The 23,997-nt window shown below is 40.6% G+C and overlaps 1 protein-coding gene across 3 annotated transcripts in view; it reads left to right on the top strand.

Moving 5' to 3' along the window:
• Positions 1-23,997, top strand: part of LOC140737358 (cytochrome P450 2C19-like) — a 78,477-nt gene that overhangs the window by 42,135 nt on the left and 12,345 nt on the right. For 2 of the 3 annotated variants that reach the window (XM_073063814.1, XM_073063816.1), the window contains exons 5-8: positions 905-1,114; positions 4,315-4,456; positions 20,379-20,566; positions 22,184-22,325. In XM_073063814.1, coding sequence (XP_072919915.1) covers positions 905-1,114; positions 4,315-4,456; positions 20,379-20,566; positions 22,184-22,325 — 682 coding nt within the window. The remainder of the gene's footprint in view (positions 1-904; positions 1,115-4,314; positions 4,457-20,378; positions 20,567-22,183; positions 22,326-23,997) is intronic. The other variant, XM_073063815.1, reaches the window with a different exon arrangement.

Raw genomic sequence — 23,997 nt, 5'->3', positions numbered from 1 at the left:
GAGTCTTGGGTCTTGGATAAGGTTTAATCAATGCAGTTTGTGGATTGGATTGAATGAATTGAAATGAACTGACTTTATTTCTTACATCCTTCACATACATTGAGGAGTAAAAATCTTTACGTTACGTCTCCATCTAAATGTGCAATCATAGTAATTTATAATAATTTATAATAAATAGAACAACCAATGTAATATGGAGTACACTCAAGTCAGCGTGAGTTCATCAGTCTGATGACCCGGTGGAAGAAGCTGTCCCGGAGCCTGTTGGTCCTGGCTTTTATGTTGCAGTACTGCTTCCCGGATGGTAGCAGCTGAAATAGACTGTGGTTGTAATGGCTGGGAGTCCAGTCATCCTACGAGCCCTTTTTATACACCTGTCCTTGTAAATGTCCTGACTCATGGGAAGTACACAACTACAGATGTGTTGGGCTGTCCGCACCACTCTCTGCAGAGTCCTGTATTAACGGAAGTACAGTTCCCATACCAGGCAGTGATGCAGTCAGTCAGGATGCTCTCAATTGTGCCCATATAGAAAGTTCTTAGGATTTGGGGGGCCCATACCAAACTTCCTCAACCATCTGAGGTGAAAGAGGCGCTGTTGTGCCTTTTTCACCACACAGCTGGTGTGTACAGACCAGGTGAGGTCCTCAGTGATGTGGATGTCGAGGAACTGGAGGCTGTTTACCATCTCAACCCCAGATCCATTGATGTCAATAGGGGTTAGTCCGTCTCCATTCCTCCTGTAATTCACAACCAGCTCCTTTATTTATGTGATATTGAGGGAGAGGCTGTTTTCTTGACACATACTGCATCCATACTTCGATAATAAATATCCTCTGAACTTTGAACTTTTTCAACTGAGCACCATGTCAGTGAAAATGATGTGTTTGTGTTTGTTTCGCAGTTGTACAACACCTTTCCGAGGATCATGGATTTCCTGCCTGGACCTCACCGAAAAGTCTCCCAAAATATCACAAACTTGAGAAGTTTTCTGGCCAAAACTATTCAAAGTCACAAACAGACTGTCCAGAAAGACTCCCCCAGGGATTACATCGACTGCTTCCTCACGAAGATGGATGAAGTAATGGCAGCAAGTTTCCCACTATCCTACCAAGTACACTGAAGATAATAACTTTTTTATTTTATCTTAGAGATATGATGTAGAACAGGCCCTTCCGGCCCAAAGAGCTGCACCAACCAGCAGCCAGTCTATTTACTCAGTTTAGTTATTTACTGCCCATTACACCGATAGTGCTTAGGGCAGCAATGAAGGTCCTCCATTTCTCTCTGTCCTTGGCCATCTTCTCTATTGTGCCCCAGATGTGGTTAAGGGTCCTCATTTCTGCATCTACAGTACGGCAACAAATTGTTTTTCCTCCACCCTTCAGGGGTGCAATGAAGTGCTGTCTTGATGATGGCGTTGTCAAATCTTCTCATCACGTGTCCAACCCATGTCCAACATTTCCTCATGATGGTGACCATGTCCTCTTGGTGACACTGAAGGAGTAGAGTGTGGTTGGAGATCTTTCTTGGCCAGAAAATACAGAGGATCTTCCAGAAGGTCATGGTGTGGAATGACGAGGTCACTCTCTCTCAAACACCATCATTTTGACCCGCACAACACAGCTCTGGTACAACTTCACCTTGGTGTGGACACTGAACTTTGTTGATCCCCATATGTTGCTAAACCGTAACCTAATCAGAGAATGATTTTTATTGACCAATTGACCTTTGGGCTGTTGGGGGAAACCAGAGCACCCGGAGGAAACCCACACAGTCACGGGGAGAACGTACAAACTCCTTGCAGGCAACATTGGAATTGAACTCCGAACTCTGGAACGTCCTAAGCTGTAATAGCATCACAGTAACCACTACGCTACCATGGCACCCGATTTTTCTTAATTGGCAAATTAGATCAGAGTTGAAAAACACAGGAACAGGCCCTTCAGCCCACTACATCAATGTTGACCATCGTGCCTGTCTATACTAATCCCATTTACCTGCATTAATTCCATATCCCTCTTTGTTCTGCTCTGTTAATTTGGCAGAGAGGTCATATTTATTAATTTACATAGAACATAGACCATAGAATAGTACAGCACAGTATAGGCCCTTTGGCCCACAATGTTGTGCCAACCCTTAAACCCTACCTCCCATATTTATTTAATTATTGATTGTTTGAAATACAGCAACAGTAGGCACCACCCAACAATCCACCAGTTTAATCCTAGCCCAATTGGGACAATTTACAATGACCAATGATTCCCCTAATCTTTGGGATGAAGGAGGTAACCTTAGCACCCAGTGTTTCCAACACGGTCACAGTGGTAACGTACAAACTCTTTCCAGGCAGCGGCTGGAATTGAACCCGGGTTGCCTGTACTCTGAAGCATTACACTACTGTGCCACCCAAAAAAAGGTTATCTTTTCGATGAAAACTATACAACTGCTTAAACTAAGAAATGAAAATGCCTTTAGATCTCAGTGCTTTTAGAAAAAGAATCTGGCATTTTGTCTCAACAGTCCTTTGCGTGGATGCTGCTGAGCCTCCTAAAAGCTTCCATGATTTTCTGTTTCTTTGGGAACTGGTATTGCAAACATTTGTCTGTTATAGAGCACGGTAGCATTAGGGTGGCACCTCGGCGTAGTGGTTAGCACCACGCTTCACAGTACAGGTTTACCCACAATCAATTCCCACCGCTACCTGTCAGGAATTTATCCCCATGACTGTGTGGGTGTCACACTGTGGGGGGCAATGGTGCTGGAGGAGGACCCAAATGCAGGACACAAACACGTTTTTGTAAGATTAACTAAAATAGAGTTTATTACTCTTTACAAGGAGAACCATGATGCAAGGATAGAACAGGGAAATCAAGGAGAGCAAAGAGGAAACGGGAATAGGCATAGTGGACGAGGAATCAGGCCCGGCACTAGGCTGGGACTCAGGGTCTGGGGGGCCAGGACTTGGAGATCGGGGATCAGAGCCAGGACTCGGAACCCAGACCTTGGACTTGGAGACTTCGAGGAACACAAACCTTGGACTTGGAGACGAGGAGCGCCACGGCCCGGACTTGGAGACGAGGAGCGCCACGGCCCGGACTTGGAGACTTCGAGGAGCGCCACGGCCCGGACTTGGAGACTTCGAGGAGCGCCACGGCCCAGACTTGGAGACATCGAGGAGCGCCACGGCCCGGACTTGGAGACGAGGAGCGCCACGGCCCGGACTTGGAGACGAGGAGCGCCACAGCCAGGACTTGATACTTTGGACTTGGAACACCAGGGCAAGGACTTGATACTCAAACACAGGACATGAAACACTGAGCTGGGATTCCGCCTTAAGACACCAGGCATGGAGCCGGGACTCTTCTTCTTCAAGGGACAGACTCAGACGCAGGACATGAAACACTGAGCCCATGCGAGTAGCGGCAAACGGCCTGCCTACTGCACTGGATACACAACGACAAAACAACAGACGGTACTATCACTGGACCCAAGTTTGTTCCAAGCTGGGGGAGCTCTTAACTCACCCCTGGTGGGTTAACCTTGCCCGGACCCACTCTGGCAAGGGAAGGCGAATTGCTGGCACTTGCTGCGGGAGGAGTCTTGGCTTGCTCCAGCAAGAAACTTAGTTGGCTCTGGCTGGATGACTTTGGCTGCCGGTAGGTACGGTGACTTCACTAATGCTCCATAACACTCTCGCCCCGAACGGCTGAAGCCTGGGGCTTATAAACTCCCGGTTCGGTCGAGAGTAAATTACCTTAATCACCAAGCTCGAGGGACATGGGAAACAAGGAATTAAAGGGGAACAAGGAGTCAACGGTCCAGATCATAACTCAACCTAGATAAATTTAAAGGGAAACTGATCCGGACCATGACAGTGCATTTCCTCTGGGTGCTCTGGTTTCCTCCCACAGTTCAAAGATGTCCTGATTTGTAGGTTCATACGCCATTGTAAATTGTCCCGTGATAAGGCATTGCAGGTCGGCGCAGCTTGAAGGACCAGAAAGACCTAATCTGTGCTGAATCTTAATAAATTAAAAAAATATGTGCCAGGAAGGCATGAATTGAATTAAAGTTGAAAATCATCTGAAGGCTGTTAAAATGTACTCCTTCCCCTCCCTCCCCCCTCTTCCTTTTCAGCCTTGATGAAGGATCTCAGGTTGAAACAATGTCAACTGCTCACTAACCCCCATCGAGTGTGAGTGTGTATGTCTGTGTGTGTGTGTGTGTGTGTGTGTGTGTGTGGCTCACAATTTCCAGCATCTGCATAATCCCTTCTGTTTAAAATGTGGATTTTTGCTTGCTTTGGGTCAGGAGAAAGATGAGCTTAACTCCGAGTTTTTTCATAAAAACTTGCTGGTGATGACGCAGGACTTATTTCTGGCTGGAACTGAAACAACCAGTACAACACTGTGCTGGGCTCTTCAAATCCTGACAAAGTATCCAGAAGTCCAAGGTAAGCTTTAATTCAATTCAAATCTATTTGTTTAATTATCACCCAACCACACATGAATACTCATGAATACAGCCAAGTGAAAGAGCATTACTCTGTGGTCAAAGTGCAAAACACAGTACCAATGGTCACACACAGCACAAAGCACTCACAAGATAGCAAGCACAAATGGTATCATAATCACACAATAAAAGAATCAAAAACTCACTCCATCAATACATAATCTAGCAGAGAGAAAAAAATAATAAAAATAATAAACAAATAAATCAATTACCATCTACGTATATTTAATAGATTTTTAAAAGAAGCCCTGAGATTCATTTTCTTGTGGGTATCTCAGCAAATTGATTGAATAGGACCTATAACAGGATCAATGAAAGATCAACCAGAGTGCAGAAGGTAACAAACTGTGGAAATGTAAATATAAATAAATAGCAATAAATACCAAGAACATGAGATGATCAGATAAAGAAACCTTAAAACGGAATCATTGGTTGTGAGAAAATCTCAATGGATGGGCAAGTGTGAGCAGTTATCCCCTTTTGTTCAAGAACCTGATGGTTGAGGGGTAGTAACTGTGCCTGAACCTGGTGGTGCAAGTCTTTTTCTTTTCTTTTCAAATCTTTTTATTAATTTTAAGAAAAACATAAGTGAAATATGAGTACAAAACATTTGAGAGTACACAATTAATAGTTTAAATAAACAATCAGATATGTATTAATCAATATATAAAGTCTCCCAAACTCATAGTATTAATGTAAAGGAATTAAGAAAAAGAGAAAAAAGAAAAAAAAACCAAAAATCTAAGAGAACTTAAAAAAAACTAATAAAAAAAAACTAACCAACATGGGCAATTGCGTAATGTTAAATACATACAGTAGTGCCGATAACTCCGAACCTCCATCCACACAATTAAGGATAGTAACAATGAGGTTCAGGATCAGACTATTTAATTCATATGAAAATGTTGAATAAATGGTCTCCAAGTTTCCTCAAATTTAACTGAAGAATCAAAAACCACACTTCTAATTTTTTCTAAACTCAAACAGGAAATAGTTTGAGAAAACCACTGAAATACAGTTGGAGGGTTAATTTCTTTCCAATTCAGTAAAATAGATCTTCTAGCCATTAATGTAACAAATGCAATCATTCATTGGGATGAAGCGGATAAACGCTTATTATCTATCATTGGTAGACCAAAAATTATGGTAAAAGGATGTGGTTGGAAATTAATATTTAAAACTCTTGAAATAATATTAAAAATATCTTTCCAATAGTTTTGTAAACAAGGACAAGACCAAAACATATGAGTCAATGAAGCAACATCAGAATGACATCTATCACAGGTTGAATTAACATAAGAATAAAATCGAGCAAGTTTATCTTTAGACATCTGAGCTCTATGTACAACCTTAAATTGTATTAGAGCATGTTTAGCACAAATAGAGGATGAGTTTACCAATGATAAAATTTTTTCCCATTGCTCAGTAGATATAGGACAATGCAATTCTTCCTGCCATTCCTTCTTAATTTTTTCTGATACATCTGGCTGTACATTCATAATCATATTGTAAAAGATAGCTACTAAACCCTTTTGATAAGGATTGAGAGCTAAAATTCTTTCTGTAATGTCCAATGGACATTCTTTCGAAAAAGACTTTAATTCATTATACAGAAAATTTCTAACTTGCAAATATCTAAAAAAATGGGTTTTAGATAAATTATATTTATTAGATAGCTGTTCAAAGGACATGATGTTATCATCCAAAAACAGATCACGAAAACATGTTATACCTTTTGTTTTCCATAAGAGAAAAGCTTGATCTATAGATGATGGTCGGAAGAAGTAGTTAGATATTATAGGACTTGACAGCATAAACTTATTCAAGCCAAAAAATTTACGAAATTGAAACCAGATTCGTAATGTATACTTGACTATGGGATTTGTTATCTGTTTATTCATTTTGAGTAACGAAAAAGGAAGTGAAGATCCTAAGATTGAGATCAATGAGAAATCTTGCACAGATTTACATTCCAAATTTACCCATTGTGGGCCAGCAACTGTAGTCGATTCTTGTGTCCAAAATATCAAATACCGTATATTAACTGCCCAATAGTAAAATCTTAAGTTTGATAGAGCCAAGCCGCCCTCCTTCTTAGGCTTCTGTAAATATTTTTTGCCTAGTCTAGGATTTTTGTTCTGCCACAAATACGAAGATATTTTAGAGTCAACCATATCAAAAAAAGATTTAGGAATAAAAATTGGTAATGCTTGAAATAAATATAGAAATTTAGGTAGTATCATCATCTTAATGGCATTAACTCTGCCTACCAAAGACAAAGATAGTGGGGACCACCTATTAACAAGTTGCTTAATTTGATCTATTAAAGGTAAAAAATTAGTTTTAAATAAATTTTTATGTTTTTTAGTAATTTTAATACCTAAATAAGTAAAATAATCTGTAACAATTCTATATGGTACATGATTATAAATTGAAACATGCATATTTAATGGAAATAGTTCACTCTTATTAAAATTCAATTTATAACCAGAAAAATTACTAAATTGAGCAAGCAAAGAAGAAATAGCAGGAATAGATCTTTCAGGGTCAGATATATATATAATAACAAGTCATCCGCTCCCCACGGGTAATACCTAAAATATTGGGTGATTCACGAATGGCTATAGCCAAGAGTTCTAAAGCAATGTCAAATAATAAAGGACTTAAAGGACAACCTTGCCTTGTACCCCAAAATAATTGAAAAAAAGGGGATCTTTGATTATTGGTAAAGACCGAAGCTAAAGGTTTATGATATATTAATTTAATCCATGATATAAATTTTGAACTAAAATTAAAATGTTGCAATGTATTAAATAAATATGACCATTCGACTCTATCAAATGCTTTTTCGGCATCTAAAGAAATAACACATTCTGGTATTTTAAATGAAGAGGTATAAATAATATTAATTAATTTTCTAATGTTAAAAGATGAATAGCGATTTTTAATAAATCCAGTCTGATCCTCAGAAATAATCTGAGGCAATATATTTTCTAATCTAATAGCCAAAATTTTACTAAAAATCTTAAAATCTGTATTCAGCAAAGATATAGGCCGATAGGATGCACATTCAGTAGGGTCTTTATCTTTTTTAAGAATTAAAGAAATAGAAGCTTCATAAAAAGGTTGTGGTAGTTTGCCTATACTTAATGCATCTTTAAAAATTTTACAAAGCCAAGGAGAAAGTATGGAAGAAAAGGATTTTAAAAAATTCTGCAGAAAAACCATCTGGACCCGAAGCTTTACCCGAATTCATTGAAAAAATAGCCTTTTCTATTTCAGACTCCGTAATAGGTGTATCCAAAAATACACTATCCTCAACAGTTACTTTTGGAATATTCAATTTCCTTAAAAATTCATTCATTATAGAAGAGTCCTTAGTACATTCTGATTGATAGAAGGAATTATAAAAATCTTGAAAGGCTTTATTAATCTCTTCATGATCAATCGTCAGAGTACCATCTTGTTTGCGAATCCTAGTATTCTGTCGCTTATCCGAAGCAATTTTCAATTGGTTAGCTAGTAATTTACCAGACTTATCTCCATATGTATAGAATTGAGCTTTCGATTTAATTAACTGACTTTCAATTGAGGAGGATAATAGTAAACTATGTTCCATTTGAAGTTCCACTCTTTCTTTATAAAGTTCTTTGCTAGGGGTCAATGAGTAGATCTTGTCAATTGCCTTAATTTTATCAACTAATGTAAATATTTTAGAATTAGTTCGTTTCCTAACTCCAGCAGAATATGAAATAATCTGTCCACGAATATATGCCTTAAAAGTATCCCACAAAATTCCACTAGAGATCTCTGCTGTAGAATTTGTTGAGAAAAACAAATCAATTTGCTGTTTAATAAAGTTGACAAAGTCAGAGTCCTGCAGTAAAACAGGATTAAACCTCCAACCTTTAGTATTAATATATGAATCCGTCATCTTAATAGATAACTTCAAAGGTGCATGATCAGATATAGTAATAGAGTCATATTTACAATCCATAACATCTGTGAGTAAATGCTGATCAATGAAAAAGTAATCAATTCTTGAGTAATTATGATACACATGGGAAAAGTATGAAAACTCTTTGTCATTAGGGTGTAAAAAACGCCAAATTTCACAAATAGCTGAATCAATCATAAAAGAATTAATAAGAGAAGCCGATTTATTCGGAAGAGTTTGAGTGGGCTTGGATCTATCCATCAAAGGGTTTAGACAACAATTAAAATCCCCACCCATTATCAATCTATATTGATTCAGATTGGGAAAGGATGTAAATAAGCATTTAAAAAATTCAGGACAATCAGTATTTGGAGCATAAACATTAACTAAAACAACTTTTTGATTAAAAAGTAAGCCAGTAATAAGCAAAAATCTACCTTGTGGATCTGAAATTGTTTCATGATGTATAAAAGCAGTTGATGAGTCTATAAAAATAGAAACACCTCTCACTTTGGCTTGCGAATTTGAGTGATACTGTTGGCCCTTCCAAAACCTAAACAACTGCTGACTATCCACCTTCCTTACATGAGTCTCTTGTACAAAAATAACATTAGCATTCATTCTATGGAATACTTTGAATGTTTTTTTCCATTTGATCGGATGATTTAAACCATTAGTATTCCAAGAAACAAAGTTAATAGTCTTATCCATATTGACAATATATATTACAGTTAACACATAAGTTTGAAAGAAAAGTGAACTCATGAACCCGGAAGAAGGAAGTAAGTTCAAGGGGAAACCGGAAGTCACAGCACTGCAGCCATTTTTGTAGTTTCATATAAGCCCATGAAATAAAACTAAGCAAAAAGCAAGCGAAAAAAAGAGAAAAAAGAAAAATCCCCCTCTCACCACCCTCAAAACCCCAGGAAAAAAGCCAAAAAGAGGCAAGCAAGCAATCTAATACTAAAATTACCCCCTTGTCTCAAGACGGCAACTCAAACGTAACAAAGTTAAAAAAAAATACAAACAACCCACATTATAAAAAAGGGTTGATATAACAAAAGTTAAAATATAAAATTAGTGTTATAAATGTATATAAACAAAAGGGTTAAACAAAGAATTAAAACAATAAATGAAAGTTTAAAACTTTCAAACACATCAAAACAGTAATGACGCTCCAAACACTAAAGTCTGTCGGGAAGAAGAAACGCCATTTTATTTTTTTTTCAAATCTTAATATTTAAATGTTAAAAGTATAAAAGAGAGCGTATATCGATTTAAAAAAGAAAAGCAAAAAGGAAAAAGAAACCCTAATAAGTTATTTTCAATGCTAATAGATTAATAATATGAAAAAATATTAAAGTCAAAATAAACCCAGCAAAAAAAAACTTTAACTGTATATAAGAAATACGTGTAAACCATACCCCAAAAAAAACCCAAACGTCAATCTATAACAGATCCAAATCTATAGGGTAGATTGCATTGGTCAGCCCAATAGAATGTCATTGTTCCAGGAAACCTTGAGCATCCGCTGGCGATTTAAACAGCCGAAAAGTTCCGTCCTGAAGAGTAACTCTCAAATGTGCTGGAAATAACAGCGCTTGCTTATAGCCTTTCTGGTGAAATTTCGACATAACCGATCTAAAAGCCAGCCTAGCCCTTAAAACCTCAGGGCTATAATCTTCCAAAATGCGAAACTTGAATCCTTGATGGCATATCATACCTTTTTTCCGAGCTGCCCAAATCAAATGTTCTTTGATATGGGGATAATGGATCCGGAACCGGGGGAATATCCAGTACCTCTGAACCCAGGACATCCATTAGAAATTTAGAGAAGAAAACGGTAAGATCACCGCTTTCAAATTTTTCTGGAATCCCAATTAGCCGAAGATTTTGTCTTCGAGAGCGATTTTCCAAATCAGTAATTTTAACTTTATAGCGATCCATCTGTTGAGACGTCGAAGTTTGCTCTTCTTGTATTTTTTCGATTATACGATCTTTCTTACGAGCGGCTTCTTCAAGAGCCAAAATACTTGCTTGTTGTTTTTGTGATTCCAATGAAAGGGTCTGGAGCCTTTCTTCAACTAATTTCAAACGTTCGTCAAACCGAAAAAACTTTACGGTTATTTTTCTCTCCAGTTCTTCAAATTTGTCTTCTATAAGCTTCACAATTGTTTCTAAAGTTATCGGTTCTTTCGTCTGTTTCGATTCTTTTGCTCTAGACATTTCAGCAAGTTGAGAATAATTCAAATAGTTAAAAAGAAAAATTCTGTATATTTAGACCCCTTTAGAATAAGTATAAGAAGATCCCTTAAGGGGTGTTTGTAGGTTAAAAAGACGTAAAAGGTTTGGAGCAAAGCCTAGAAGCGGTTTACTCCATGAGCGCCATCTTGAGACTCCGGTGCAAGTCCTGTAAGGTTTGTAGCTTCTACCTGATGGGAGTAGTGAGAAGAGATCATGTCCTGGGTGGTGGTCTCTGATAATGAATGACAGTGTTCCATATAGATGTTTATTAGAAAAAAAACATAGAATGTAGGGAAAAAAAACACAGATAAACTACAGCACAATACAGGCAATTCAGCCCACAATACTGTGCAGAACATGTACTTACTTTAGAAATTACCTAGGGTTACCCATAGCCCTCTATTTTTCTAAGCTCCATGTACCTATCCAGGAGTCTCTTAAAAGACCCTTTTGTATCCGCCTCTACCACCGTCACCGGCAGCCCATTCCACACACTCACCACCCTGTGTAAAAAAAAATTACCTGACATCTCCTCCATACCTACTTCCAAGCACCTTAAAATTGTGCCCTCTAGTGTTAGCCATTTCAGCCTGGGAAAAAGCATCTGACTATCTGTACGATCAATGCCTCTCATCATCTTATACATCTCTATCAGGCCACCTCTCATCCTCCGTCACTCCAAGGAGAAAAGGCCAAGTTCCCTCAACCTATTCTCATAAGGCATGCTCCCCAATCCAGGAAACAACTTTGTACATCTCTTCTACACCCTTTCTATATTTTCCACATCCTTCCTGTAAGTGAGGTGACCAGAACTGAGCACAGTATTCCAAGTGGGGTCTGACCAGGGTCTTATATAGCTGTAACATTATCTCTTGGCTCTTAAGCTCAATCCAACAATTGATGAAGGCCAATGCACCGTATGCCTTCTTAACCACAGAGCCAAGCTGAGCAGCAGCTTTGTGTGTCCTATGAACTCAGCCCCCAAGATCCCTCTGATCCTCTACACTGCCAAGAGTCTTACCATTAATACTATATCCTGCCATCATATTTGACCTACCAAAATGAACCACCTCACACTTATCTGGGTTGAACTCCATCTGCCACTTCTCAGGCCAGTTTGGCATCCTATTGATATCCCGTTGTAACCTCTGACAACTCTCCACACTATCCACAACACCCCCAATCTTTGTGTCATCAGCAAATTTACTAACTCATCGCTCCACTTCCTCATCCAGGTCATTTATAAAAATCATGAAGGGAAGAGGTCCCAGAACAGATCCCAAAGGCATGCCACTGGTCACTATCTCTATGCAGAATATGACCCATTTATAACCACTCTTTGCCTTCTGTGGGCAAGCTAATTTTGGATTGACAAAGCAAGGTCCCCTTGGATCCCATGCCATATTACTTTCTCAATAAGCCTTGCATAGGGTACCTTATCAAATGCCTTGCTGAAATCCATATACACTACATCTACTGCTCTACCTTCATCAATGTGTTTAGTCACATCCTCAAAAAATTCAATCAGGCTCGAAAGGCATGACCTGCCTTTGACAAAGCTATGCTGACTATTCCTAATCATATTATGCCTCTCCAAATGTTCATAAATCCTGCCTCTCAGGATCTTTTCCATCAACATACCAACTACTGAAGTAAGACTCACTGGTCTATAATTTCCTGGGCTATCTCTACTCCCTTTCTTGAATAAGGGAACAACATCTCCAACCGTCCAAACCTCTGGAACCTCCCCTGTCCCCATTGATGATGCAAAGATCATTGCCAAAGGCTCAGCAATCTCCTCCGTCGCCTGCCACAGTAACCTGGGGTACATCTCGTCTGGTCCTGGAGACTTATCCAACTTGATGCTTTCCAAAAGCTCCAGCACATCCTCTTTCTTAATGTCTATATGCTCGAGATTTTCAATCCACTGCAAGTCATCCCTACAATCTCCAAGATCCTTTTCTGTAGTGAATACTGAAGCAAAGTAGTCATTAAGTACCTCAGCTATCTCCTCCAGTTCCATACACACTTTTCCACTGTCACACTTGATTGGTCCTCTCACATCTTATCCTCTTGCTCTTCACATACTGGTAGAATGCCTTGGCGTTTTCTTTAATTCTGCTCGCCAAGGCTATCTTATGGCCCCTTCTGGCTCTCCTAATTTCATTCTTAAGCTCCTTCCTGCTAGCCCTATAATCTTCTAGATCTCTATCATTACCTAGATTTTTGAATCTTTCATAAGCTTTTCTTTACTTCTTGACTAGGTTTTCAACAGCCTTTGTACACCATGGTTCCTGCACCATGCCATTCTTTCCCTGTCTTATTGGAATGTACCTATGCAAAACTCCACGCAAATATCCCCTGAATATTTGCCACATTTCTGCCATACATTTCCCTGAGAACATATTTCCCCTTATGCCAATTAAACGCTGATTGTGATCACTATCTCCAAAATGCTCTCCTACTGAGAGACCTGACACCTGACCAGGTTCATTTCCCAATACCAGATCAAATACAGCCTCACCTCTTGTAGGCTTATCTACATAGTGTGTCAGGAAACCTTCCTGAGCAAACCTAACAAAATCCACCCCATCTAATCCCCTTGCTCTAGGGAGATGCCAATTAATACTTGGGAAATTTAAATTTCTCACCACGAAAACTCTCACTGTTACACCTTTCCAGAATCTGTCTCCCTATCTGCTCCTTGATGTCCCTGTTACTATTGGGTGGTCTATAAAAACATCCAGTAGGGTTATTGACCCCTTCCTGTTTTTAACTTCTACCCACAGAGACTCAGTAGACAATCCCTCCATGACTTCCTCCTTTTCTGCCACCTTGATCTATCTCCGGTCAGCCAAGTCCCTGACTCTTTAGCCTCCCTCCCTGTCCTTACTGAAACATCTAAAGCCTGTCACTCTAAGTAACCATTCCTACCCCTGAGCTATCCAAGTCTCTGTAATGTCCACAACATCATATCTCTAAGTACTGATCCACGCTCTAAGCTCATCTGTTTTGTTCATAATGTTTCTTGCATTAAAATGGACACATCTCAAACCATTGGTCTGAGCGTATCCCTTCTCTATCACCTGCCTATCTTCCCTCTCGCACTGTCTACAAGCTCTCTCTATATGTGAGCCAACCACCCCTCTCCCTGTCTCTTCAGATTGGTTCCCAACCCCAAAAATATTTTCCAGTTGTTTGTTATATGTATGAGTAAATCTAAAAATGTAAGTATAGTAATCACTCAAGACGAATATGATGTTCTCTCGCGGAGTTCTTTCCTTAATGGATAATGCCTGTGGGTGAATTTGTTTAACATGGAGAGAATGATGCATGAGCAGCCACAACTCAGTCCTTGTCAGATTGGGGTCAATGTCCAGTGGCATGGAATACAAGATGACTCAGGACCCTTCACTGCTGAAGCCCTGCTCCACATTCACAGCCAATATGATGTGTCATCATCTTCCACCAGCTCCACTGTTGAGGTCTTGGTTGGATCACTCTTTGTCTGGAACCTCCCACTTGACCTTACTGCCATGAGTGACCTTACTATGTAGTAAAATCCAGACGCAATCGCTCTTGGGATCTCAGGCACTCATAAGCCATCAAAACATGCAGAAAAATGCATCACGTTCGTCAAAACAAATCAGTGGGAATTATGCTGGGGGCAGTCCGCAAGTGTCACCACACTTCTAATATGGACCTCATTGAAACCTGTTGAATGTGGAAAGGCCTCGATAGAGTGGCTGTAGAGAGGAAGTTTCCTATGGTGAGAATCTAAAACCCTAGGACACAGGCTCAGAATAGAGGGACGTCCTTTTAGAATCAGAATCAGATTTAATATCACTGGAATATGTCGTGGAATTTGACAACTTTATGGCAGCAGTACAATGAATTACATGATAAATATAGAGAACAAAACTGAGTTACTTTAAGTTATATATGTCTATTAAATAGTTAAGTTAAAGTAAGTAGTGCAAAATAACCGAAATTAAAAAGTAGTGAGGTAGTGTTCATGGGGAAGAAGCTGTTCCTGAATTGTTGAGATGAGGAAGAACTTTATTAGTGGTGAATCTGTGGAATTTATTGCCATAGGCGGCTGTGGAGGCGAAGTCATTGGGCAGAATTTGATATATTCTTGATTGGTCAGGAATTAAAGGAATATTGAGGAGGTTGGGGCTGAGAGTGAAAATGGATCAGTCATGATGAAATGGCCAAATAGCTTAATTCTGCTCCTATATTTGATGGTTTCCTAGGACCTTCCGATGCCAACATGCCCACAATTTATGAACCCTTACTAATCTGTACCGTATGTCTTTGGAATGTAGGAGGGAATCAGAGGATTTGGAGGAAGCCTCAGGGGTCACAGGGAAGAATGTACAAACTCCTTACTAACAGCGGTGGGAATCAAACTCTGATCAGTGTTCACTGGTGTTGTAAGACGCGACGGTGCTAACAGCTTCATACCATGCTGCCTGTGTATGCAAGGGTGCAATGAAAACCGTACCTGCAGCAGTATCACAGGCACACATCATATAAGCTGAATGCTGAAGAAAAAACATATATGAGACAAAAATTTTACAAGAAAGGTCACAATTAGGACAAAACCATGAGGTTCATTTCAGTGACAAGTGATCAAATACTCAACTCTCAATTTCCCCAAATGTTTCTGTTATTCATTAGGAATCTCAGGACCAAAATAATAAATACTGTTATGTACCAGCAGCAATAGATCACAAACTGAGTCAGGTTTTAATGTTAAAACTGTTACGTACCCCGTAACTGGGTCACTTACCAGCAAATATAGAGAGGTCCGTTGAAGTCTGATGGTACTAATTTTAACAGTATTTATTAGTAAAGATACACAAAAATAATATCAATGCAAACATACAGATAATATACGTTGTCAATACTAAATCTAAAGGTGCGAGTATAATAATAATCAATAAGAAATAAGCTCTATCATTGTCAAGGGGATAATGAATTGTCCAATGGAAATGTACAGTTCACTGCAGTTCCACAAGCTGCCGTCTTTTGGTTGTCGCTGTGTTGCACTTTGTTGGAGAGAGAGAGAAATAGGAATAGAATGGGAACAGTTACCCTGCGGGTTTTCCAACCTTTATGAGTTCAATCCGTCGGAGTCTCGTTGGGGGTGGCCGTTCACTTGTGGCCTCTCCTTTAGCTAAAGCCGTTCTTCCGTGGTAAGGCCGCCAATCCCAGGAAAGGGAAGGACGCACACGAGCCCCCCATCGGCTGTCGCTATTATACACTGTCACAGGATTTCAAGCGTGTCTTCTGGTGCGTCTGAGGGGCTGTTCCCACAGACCCTCTTTTTATCCTGACTGACAGGGTCTCAGGTGTCAATCAGGTTGGGATGATGCAATCCCTCCACCAACCTCCTCCTTGGTTCATTGCCTGGGGCTTTGATTGCATCGTCCAGGATGCAATACACAAGTCCGTCTCCAAGAGACAATAGCCGGTATCAATGGGTCCGCCTTTCGGAGGCCAGGACACATTCTAACCCTTTTGTGGATTCGGCATGTCTTTCTCTCATTTCCTGTGTCTCCTGAATTGACTCAATAGTGATCTTGCGATTCTCACAAAGGAGGGGGCTACCCCCGCACCCTTCGGCCCCTCAGAGCTGTGGTACATTCATAACAAAACCATTATCTTTATTAGTATCTACTCATAATATAGAAAATTAAACAAAATAAACAGAAGTTAACATGTGTGTGTGTGTCCCAAACAGTCAAGCTTAGGAACAGTTCTAAAAGTCTTAAGATGGCAAACTAGAAAAGGTCCACTAATCCGCAGAATAAATGAAGGTTGAGATTTGTAAATCCATGCTAAGAATGTAGAGAGGAGGCGATTATGAAGAATTCAATAGACTCCACGCTGGGAAAACAAAGTAACAGTCGCCGAAGATATTATCCGTTGAGTCGTTCCAAAATCCACGTAGAATTATCCCCAGGTGACAGTCACGGAATATCCCTTTGCACAAGTAGTTACCACATAACACACCCGAATCCACGTAAGGGTTAACAAAAGTGGTGGCCACAGGATACTCCAACAAAATCCACATATGGAGCATCCGAAATGATAGTCACTCATCCAAAACACTGTGTGCCGTCAATCAACCCAATCCTGGGCATGGGAAAGTATCAGACTTTACCCATATCATAGCAAACTACTGCCAGCTTGCAGTCCAAACTTCCACTTACTCTCCTTCTTTCTACTGAAAAGTCCCAATGGTCTGTCCAAGCTTGTTATACTGATGTCATAGTCCCGCCTCATTCAGGCATTTTTAAAGTGACACCCATAGTACGAAACAGTGGTCACGTAACAATACCGTTAACAATACTTAGACCTCAGACAATTTTAAGAACTTTTACTCAGCTCTGTGATGAACTGAGGCTGTGCAATTGATTTCCATATTTATATTTCTTTCTATATAATCATGTATTGCATTGTACTGCTGCTGCTAAGTTAACAAAATTTCACAACAGATGCGGGTGATAAAAAACCTGACTCTGATTCTGGTGTACTCCGGCTGCAGTGATCTCTGGCTTCGTGTCTTTTGTAAACCTTCAGCTCTGAATGTTATTTGCTTACTTTTATTGTTTGCATGACTTGACCCTCTCCCCTCCTCCGTCACCTTCCCCCTCTCTACCCCATCTCTCTCATCTCTCCCACTCCCTCCTCTCTCCCCATTCCTCCTTCCCCCTCTCCATCCCTTCCTCCTTCCCCCCTCCCTCCCTCCCACACTCCTCCCCCCCACTCTCTGTCCCTCTCCCCCACTCTCCGTCCCACCCTCGCCCCCCCACTCTTTGTACCCCCTTTCCCTCGCCACCACCTTCTCCCTCCCTCCCCCGTCGCCACCACCCCCCCCTCCGCGTGCTCTCTCTTCCCCCTGGGCACCGCGCGTGCTCTCTCTCCACCCCCTCAGACCCCGCGCGCTCTCTCTCCCGGCCCCCACACGCGTTCTCTCCCCCCCTCTGTCCCTGCGCTCTCCCCACTGAGATAAAGCTACCTGAGTGAACAGCTACAGAATCTAGGCCTCTGTACTTTCCACTGCAACCGAAACACCACAATCTGTGCGGATCGGAAATAACACCTCCACCTCACTGACAATTAACACTGCCGCACCACAGTGATAGGGGCTTAGCCCACTGCTCTACTCTCTCTACACCCATGACTATGTAGCTAGAGACAGCTCAAACACCATCTATAAATTTTGCTGATGATATATAACCATTGTTGGCAGATGGAGAGAGATATATCAGCTAATTGAGTGGTGTTGTACTGAACATTAGTGTGATGGGATCTTAAGTTTCATTCATTATGGACTATGCCTTTAAGGGGGGGAGGGAGCGAGAGAGAGAGACTGAATAGTGTTATGAAAAGCAGCTGTCTTCTGCTGCTGACCGAGTTGCTATGGAGAGAGAGGAGGAGTTACATGATGGACAGCTGGTGTTCAGCATGTGTGTATTTAAACAAGGACAACTGTCTTTCTCGCAGACACACAGAGGAGACGCACAGGGGCTGGTGATGAAAGAGTCACTGGATGAACTCTTCGAGTGCCCACAAGGGTGGGTTGAGGATCAATCAAGAGAGATTGATCAGTGGCTGTCACAGTGCATGTAAAGGTGACCCTGTGGGAACTACTGGTGTCTTTAACCCCTGTCTGGGTTGGTAGTTTTACCACTTGAAGTCAGTACCCTTAGTGTAGTCACATTTGTCTAACTTGAAGGATTCAGAGGACAATGGGAAGATCGATGACACCTGTTTATTCAGATTACAAATACCTCTCTCTCTCACCTCAGTTCTGTGGATTGAACTGAACTTTCTTACATACCATCATAAGACTGTAACTCTTGCCACCTGAACTTGAATGAGTTTGGGAACTTTATTTTCACACCTATATCTGCATAACACTGCTAACTTTTGATTTATCTGGTTTAAGTTACTATATTACATAATTACTGATAAAATAGTGTTTTGTTAACAGCAAAACCAGACTCCAGGTGTGTTCTATTGCTGCTGACACTTTTACAGGATGATTCTTTCCCAGATTACACACTTAGCCTCTGCTTTGCTGATACTAATGTGCATTTCTATATTTCGTTAACACCCTCTTTGCCAACTCATCCACCCTCTCATTCCCCTTCACCCCTACATGAGCTGCAACCCATAGAAATTTTACCTGACCTCCCTGATTTGCAACTCTTGTGAGTGACTGAAGGACTTCATAAAGTACATCTTGCTGGCTGTTTGAGTGAAAAGACCTTAAACTTGCTAGAACTGAGGATGAATCTGAGCTTATCAACACTTCGACTTGTCTAGCTTTCTCCACCCATTGCAACGCAAACAACACTGCCATCATCTCCACTGTATACACCCCTTATTAGATGTTCTTCTGCTGATTTCCATTTCTTTTGCTGGTATAGCCACCCCAAACCCAGTCACTCCTGTTTCAGGTTGCTTAGCACCATCTGTATAAATCTGAGTATAACCACTATACTTTTCCATCACATGATAGTTAAATGCACTTACCAAATCAGTTTTATATTTTCCTTTTCTTTTTACCTCTAACAAATGCCAGTCTATGTCAGGCCATACAATCTTCCATGGAGCTACAACTGGATAAACTACTGAAGGACTTATCCTTAGATCAAACACTCCACATTCTTTAGCAATATCATTCCCTACCTGACTAAAGTTATCCCTCTGAAACTTCCCATTCTCCCAGCACACCTGAAGCACTCCTTTAGCGGGGTGAGAATCATTGTACCCCTGCAAAATGTGGCAAGGAAGATGGGACAGAGAGGGGAAAGGGAGGCATTTGTATCAAATACAAAAGTGTGTAACAGGTACTAGGGTAGGCAGTGCATACAGAAGAGAGGAAACTGTGTGGACTAGGTTACGGCTGGGGCACTGTGCACTAAACAAAACATTGAAAATGACAGGGAAACACCAGACAACCTTGGGTCATTGGTAGATGTTTTTTGAGGATTCTGAATTTTTTTTGTATTCTCTGTGTTTTATTAATTATAATTATCTGAATTAATGCACTTCAGGGTTTCTATGTGTTATTGTTAGGTCCTGCCCAGTTTACAGTTAAGTTGCAATTGTCCTTGGGTACTTCCAGTTACTTCTTCAAGACTTTGCAGGTGTCCTTGGACTTTTGTCTCTTATTTGAATAGTTACTGGTTAACTCTGTAATTAGTCTGGAGTTTTATCAGCTGGGCACAGATTCTTTTGTGCACTTGAATGTATTTAAAGGGGTACTGCTATCCTCTCGGGTCTCTGTTCTCTTGATCCCTGCCTAGTGGCGTTCTGGCCGAGTTATCACAAGTTATCCAAGACCTTGTAAGTTCAACTGATTTGCTTATTAATAAAATTCCTAGTTTTACTTAACCCTTCCGGTTGTCTGTGTGATCCTGCGCTTGCCTGTGAAGATACAGTGTGAGACACATGGATCTGCAGAGCACATACAAACCCCTTACAGACATTTGCAGAGTCTCAAATTGTCTCTCTCGTAATCCTAAATTTTCACTAATGAGCAGGTGTACCTAATAAAATGACCACTGAGAGTAAAATCAGTCGATATTGACCAATATGACGAGTTGGGAAATGTTGGTAAATGAAATGCGTGAAACAAAATCTTATCTTCCTCTCCCAGAGAAGATTCATAATGAGGTTGGTGATGTGATTGGATCTCATCGAAGACCTGTAATTCAGGATCGAGTGAAGATGCCGTACACTGACGCGGTCATCCACGAGGTCCAGCGATATATTGACCTCATTCCCATGAACCTTCCACACATGGCAACAAGTGATGTGAACTTCCGAGGATATTTGATACCCAAGGTCAGAGTCAAGATCAATATAATGAATGTTTTATTTGTATTATTTCTAATAACATCAAACCAAAAATTAAATAATCACATGTCAGCTATCCTGCACTTCAAGAAGTACAGTGTCCTTAACTTGCTTGTTGCTGAGGAGGAATGGTGGTGGTTGTCCATTCTGTCCGCTGATGACAGGAGACCTGTGTGGGAGAGTTTTTAAAGTGGACAAGCTGTTGCACTGGGGCAGTTCCTCTCTATCAATCTCAAAAGTCCAGCTCCAGTGATATGAACAAACAGCACAAACTGGGGTCTTCCTTGGTTGCAGTGGATGACCATGACATCTTCTGTGCCTTGTCATGCTCTTCATTCTTCAGGGAGCATTTCAGTATCGCCTTCATGGGCGTTGGATCTCCCTGTAGATCTGATCTGCCCCGTCCACTGGAGCTGACTTCACATACTAAGACAGGTCCGTCTCTCTCACTGGGATATAAGGCGGCTGGCTACCCTTGCCTGCTTTAGCCAGCCTGTTGAAGTGGTGTACTGGGATGTGGCTGCTGTCACATGAGGACAGTCATTTGGAGCCCCAGCAGACAGCAGAGTGGGGGCCAAAGGTGAATGAGCTACCTTGGAATGGACATGATAAATTTCATCACTGGAGCTGCTACCCCTCCCTGGACATCCCATACACTCCAAGAGGTGGAATAATCACCAGTAGATTGGGGTACACAGTGACTGGTAGGGCTTTAAAGTTTTAGTATATAATGCACTAAAAGAGCACAAGAAATTGGAGCAGAGTCCGGCCATTTTTTATCCCTCTCAGCTATATTCTTCTGCCTTCCCCCTGTAATCGTTGACACCTTGATTAATCAACAACCTGCCAACCTCCACTTTAAATGTACCCAATGACTTGGCCTCCACAGCCACCTGTGGCGATGAATTCCACAGATTCCCCACCCTCTGGCTAAAGAAATTCCTCCTCATCTCTGTTCTAAAGGGACATCCTTGTATTCTGAGACTGTGCCCTCTAGCCCTAATACTCTCCATGTCCACTCTATCTAGGCCAGGGGTTCCCAACCATTTTTTATGCCATGGACTCCTACCATTAAGCAAAGGGTCCGTAGACCCCAGGGTGGGAACCCCTGATCTAAGTCTTTCAATATTCAATAGGTTTCAATGAATTCCCCTCTTATTTCTTCCTCATCTCTGTTCTAAAGTGATGACCTTGTATTCTGAGGCCATGCTCTCAGCTCTTCTTCTGCCGGTCTCTTAAAGTTAAAGGAATCTCTCCCAAACAATAAATTCACAGGTGTGGTTTTTTTGAACTACGCTCCTAAATTGTAGAATTCAATACTTGAAACTATAGTGATGTAGACTCAGTTGATATTTTTAAATGCCAGCTCAAAACCTATTTATTTAACTTTGCTTTTAACTAACATCTTTTTGTCTTTTATTTTTATATTTATTTCTATTACATTCTGTGCTCCGAGGATCAATACCACATCAGCCACTGCAGTACATCATTTCTGAGGTGTATAACGTCATCAGTCATTCTTTTAATGTGTTGAGATAATTGCTGCTTTGTACATCTGACATAATTTTTGATCATAACCATGTATGAACTTGCTTCTGTGTTTAGGGCATGCATGTGATCCCTGTTCTTTCGTCTGTTCTGAAAGACAACAGCCACTGGGAGTCACCAGAATCATTTAATGCAAGCCATTTCCTTGATGAAAATGGATGTTTCAAAAAGAGTGAAAATTTCATGGCATTCTCAGCAGGTATACGTATACACTTACTTATTTTATTGCCTTTTCTCTCTGCCCACCTGCAAGAACACCACAACTTTGTAGGGTTTGGAGGCTTGCATGCCTCAATGACCCAGAGATCTATATTGGAAGGAGTATGGGCTTTATGCTTTGGTTCTTGGTAGGGTCACCCATGCCAAACAGGTCAAAGGGTAGAGGCCAGACTAACTGGACAATTGAATGGCGGAGCAGACTTGATGGGCCAATTAGCCTAATTCTGCTCCTGTGTCTTGAGGTGTTTTGGTCTAAAATGGAAATAGCAATGAAGTGCATTGGTATTCTTGAGTCTTCACCAGGGACTTGCATGACAGCAGTGAACACTCAGCCACTAACACAACAAAGGAAGCCCCAAACACCATCAGAGGTGGACGACCTTCACTGTGATCCTAAACACCAATGGCGTAACAGGCTGCTGCTGCTCTCTGCCCAATAAAACAGACTTGCTGCTTTCTGTAAACCTTCCTAAACTGAGGTGCTGACTCTGGGCACATTACTCCAACTGGAGTCAGACAGAGCCAGACATCAAAGTGTGCATGAGGAGATTCCTTTATACTGAAGCAGGAGTAGATTGTTCACTTCTGCACACACGAAAATCAAACAGCAAGGATTACCCAGTGTTGTGACTGCGAATGAAGTACTGGAGAGACACTGAAGTTGGTGGATATAGAAGTGTTTACTCTTCAAAGTACATCACAGTTTGAAATGCTGAAGATGAATGGTAACACAATACAGTTTCAGTGGTTACAATGATACCATTTACTTCAATACTTTGGGTTGACAATGCTTCACTTGGGGCAGAATGTTAGTGTAGTGGTTAGCACAATAATTTCCAGTACCAGAGGCTGGGATTTAATTCCCACTGATCTCTGTAAGGAGTTTGTATATCCTCCCCATGATGGGTTGGGTTCCCTCCAGGTAGTCCAGTGTCCTCCCACAGTCCAAAAATGTACTGGTTAGTCAGTTAATTGGACATTGTAAATGGTCCCATGATTCGGCTGCGATTAAATTGGGGGATGCTGGGCAGAGTGGCTTGAAGTCCCAACAGGGCCTATTTGATGTGGTATCTCAATGAATCAATCAATCAATAAATGAATACAATTTTTAAACACCTAAATCTTCAAACCAACATTCTTGACACCATAGATTTAATATTAATCTCCAATGTCTCTCAGTTGCATTCATGCGTATGCAGGCATCTCAAGTCAACGGGGTGTTTTCTGGATTAAAATCAACCCCAGTCTACAGCTCCTAGAAGACCATTGTTCTGAGCTGCATTTTAAATTCAATCTACTATCCACATTCAGATCTAAAGACTGGATGCTGTTGAAATTAATATTTTCTATATTTCATATCTCCAGAATACATCCAGCACGTAAGATTGCTGAGCTTTCCAATTTAAGAAACATCACATAAATATGTTTGTAGTTTCTCAAAGGCGTATTCCATGATGAATTCAAGTTCAAAGTAATCTTATTGTCAAAATGTATATATATATATATATATCACCATCTACAATTCTGACAGGCACAGACAATAAATCTATAGAATAATAACTATACAGAATCAATGAAAGACTATCTAACATGGATGTTCAACTAGAATGCAGAAGACAATAAGCTTTGCAAATACAAAAACAATTAAATTT

This window comes from Hemitrygon akajei, chromosome 12 (genome assembly GCF_048418815.1).
Source record: "Hemitrygon akajei chromosome 12, sHemAka1.3, whole genome shotgun sequence".
Classification (NCBI taxonomy): domain Eukaryota; kingdom Metazoa; phylum Chordata; class Chondrichthyes; order Myliobatiformes; family Dasyatidae; genus Hemitrygon; species Hemitrygon akajei.
Note: the sequence above shows the minus strand (reverse complement) of the source record. Positions and strands in the feature narration are given on the sequence as shown.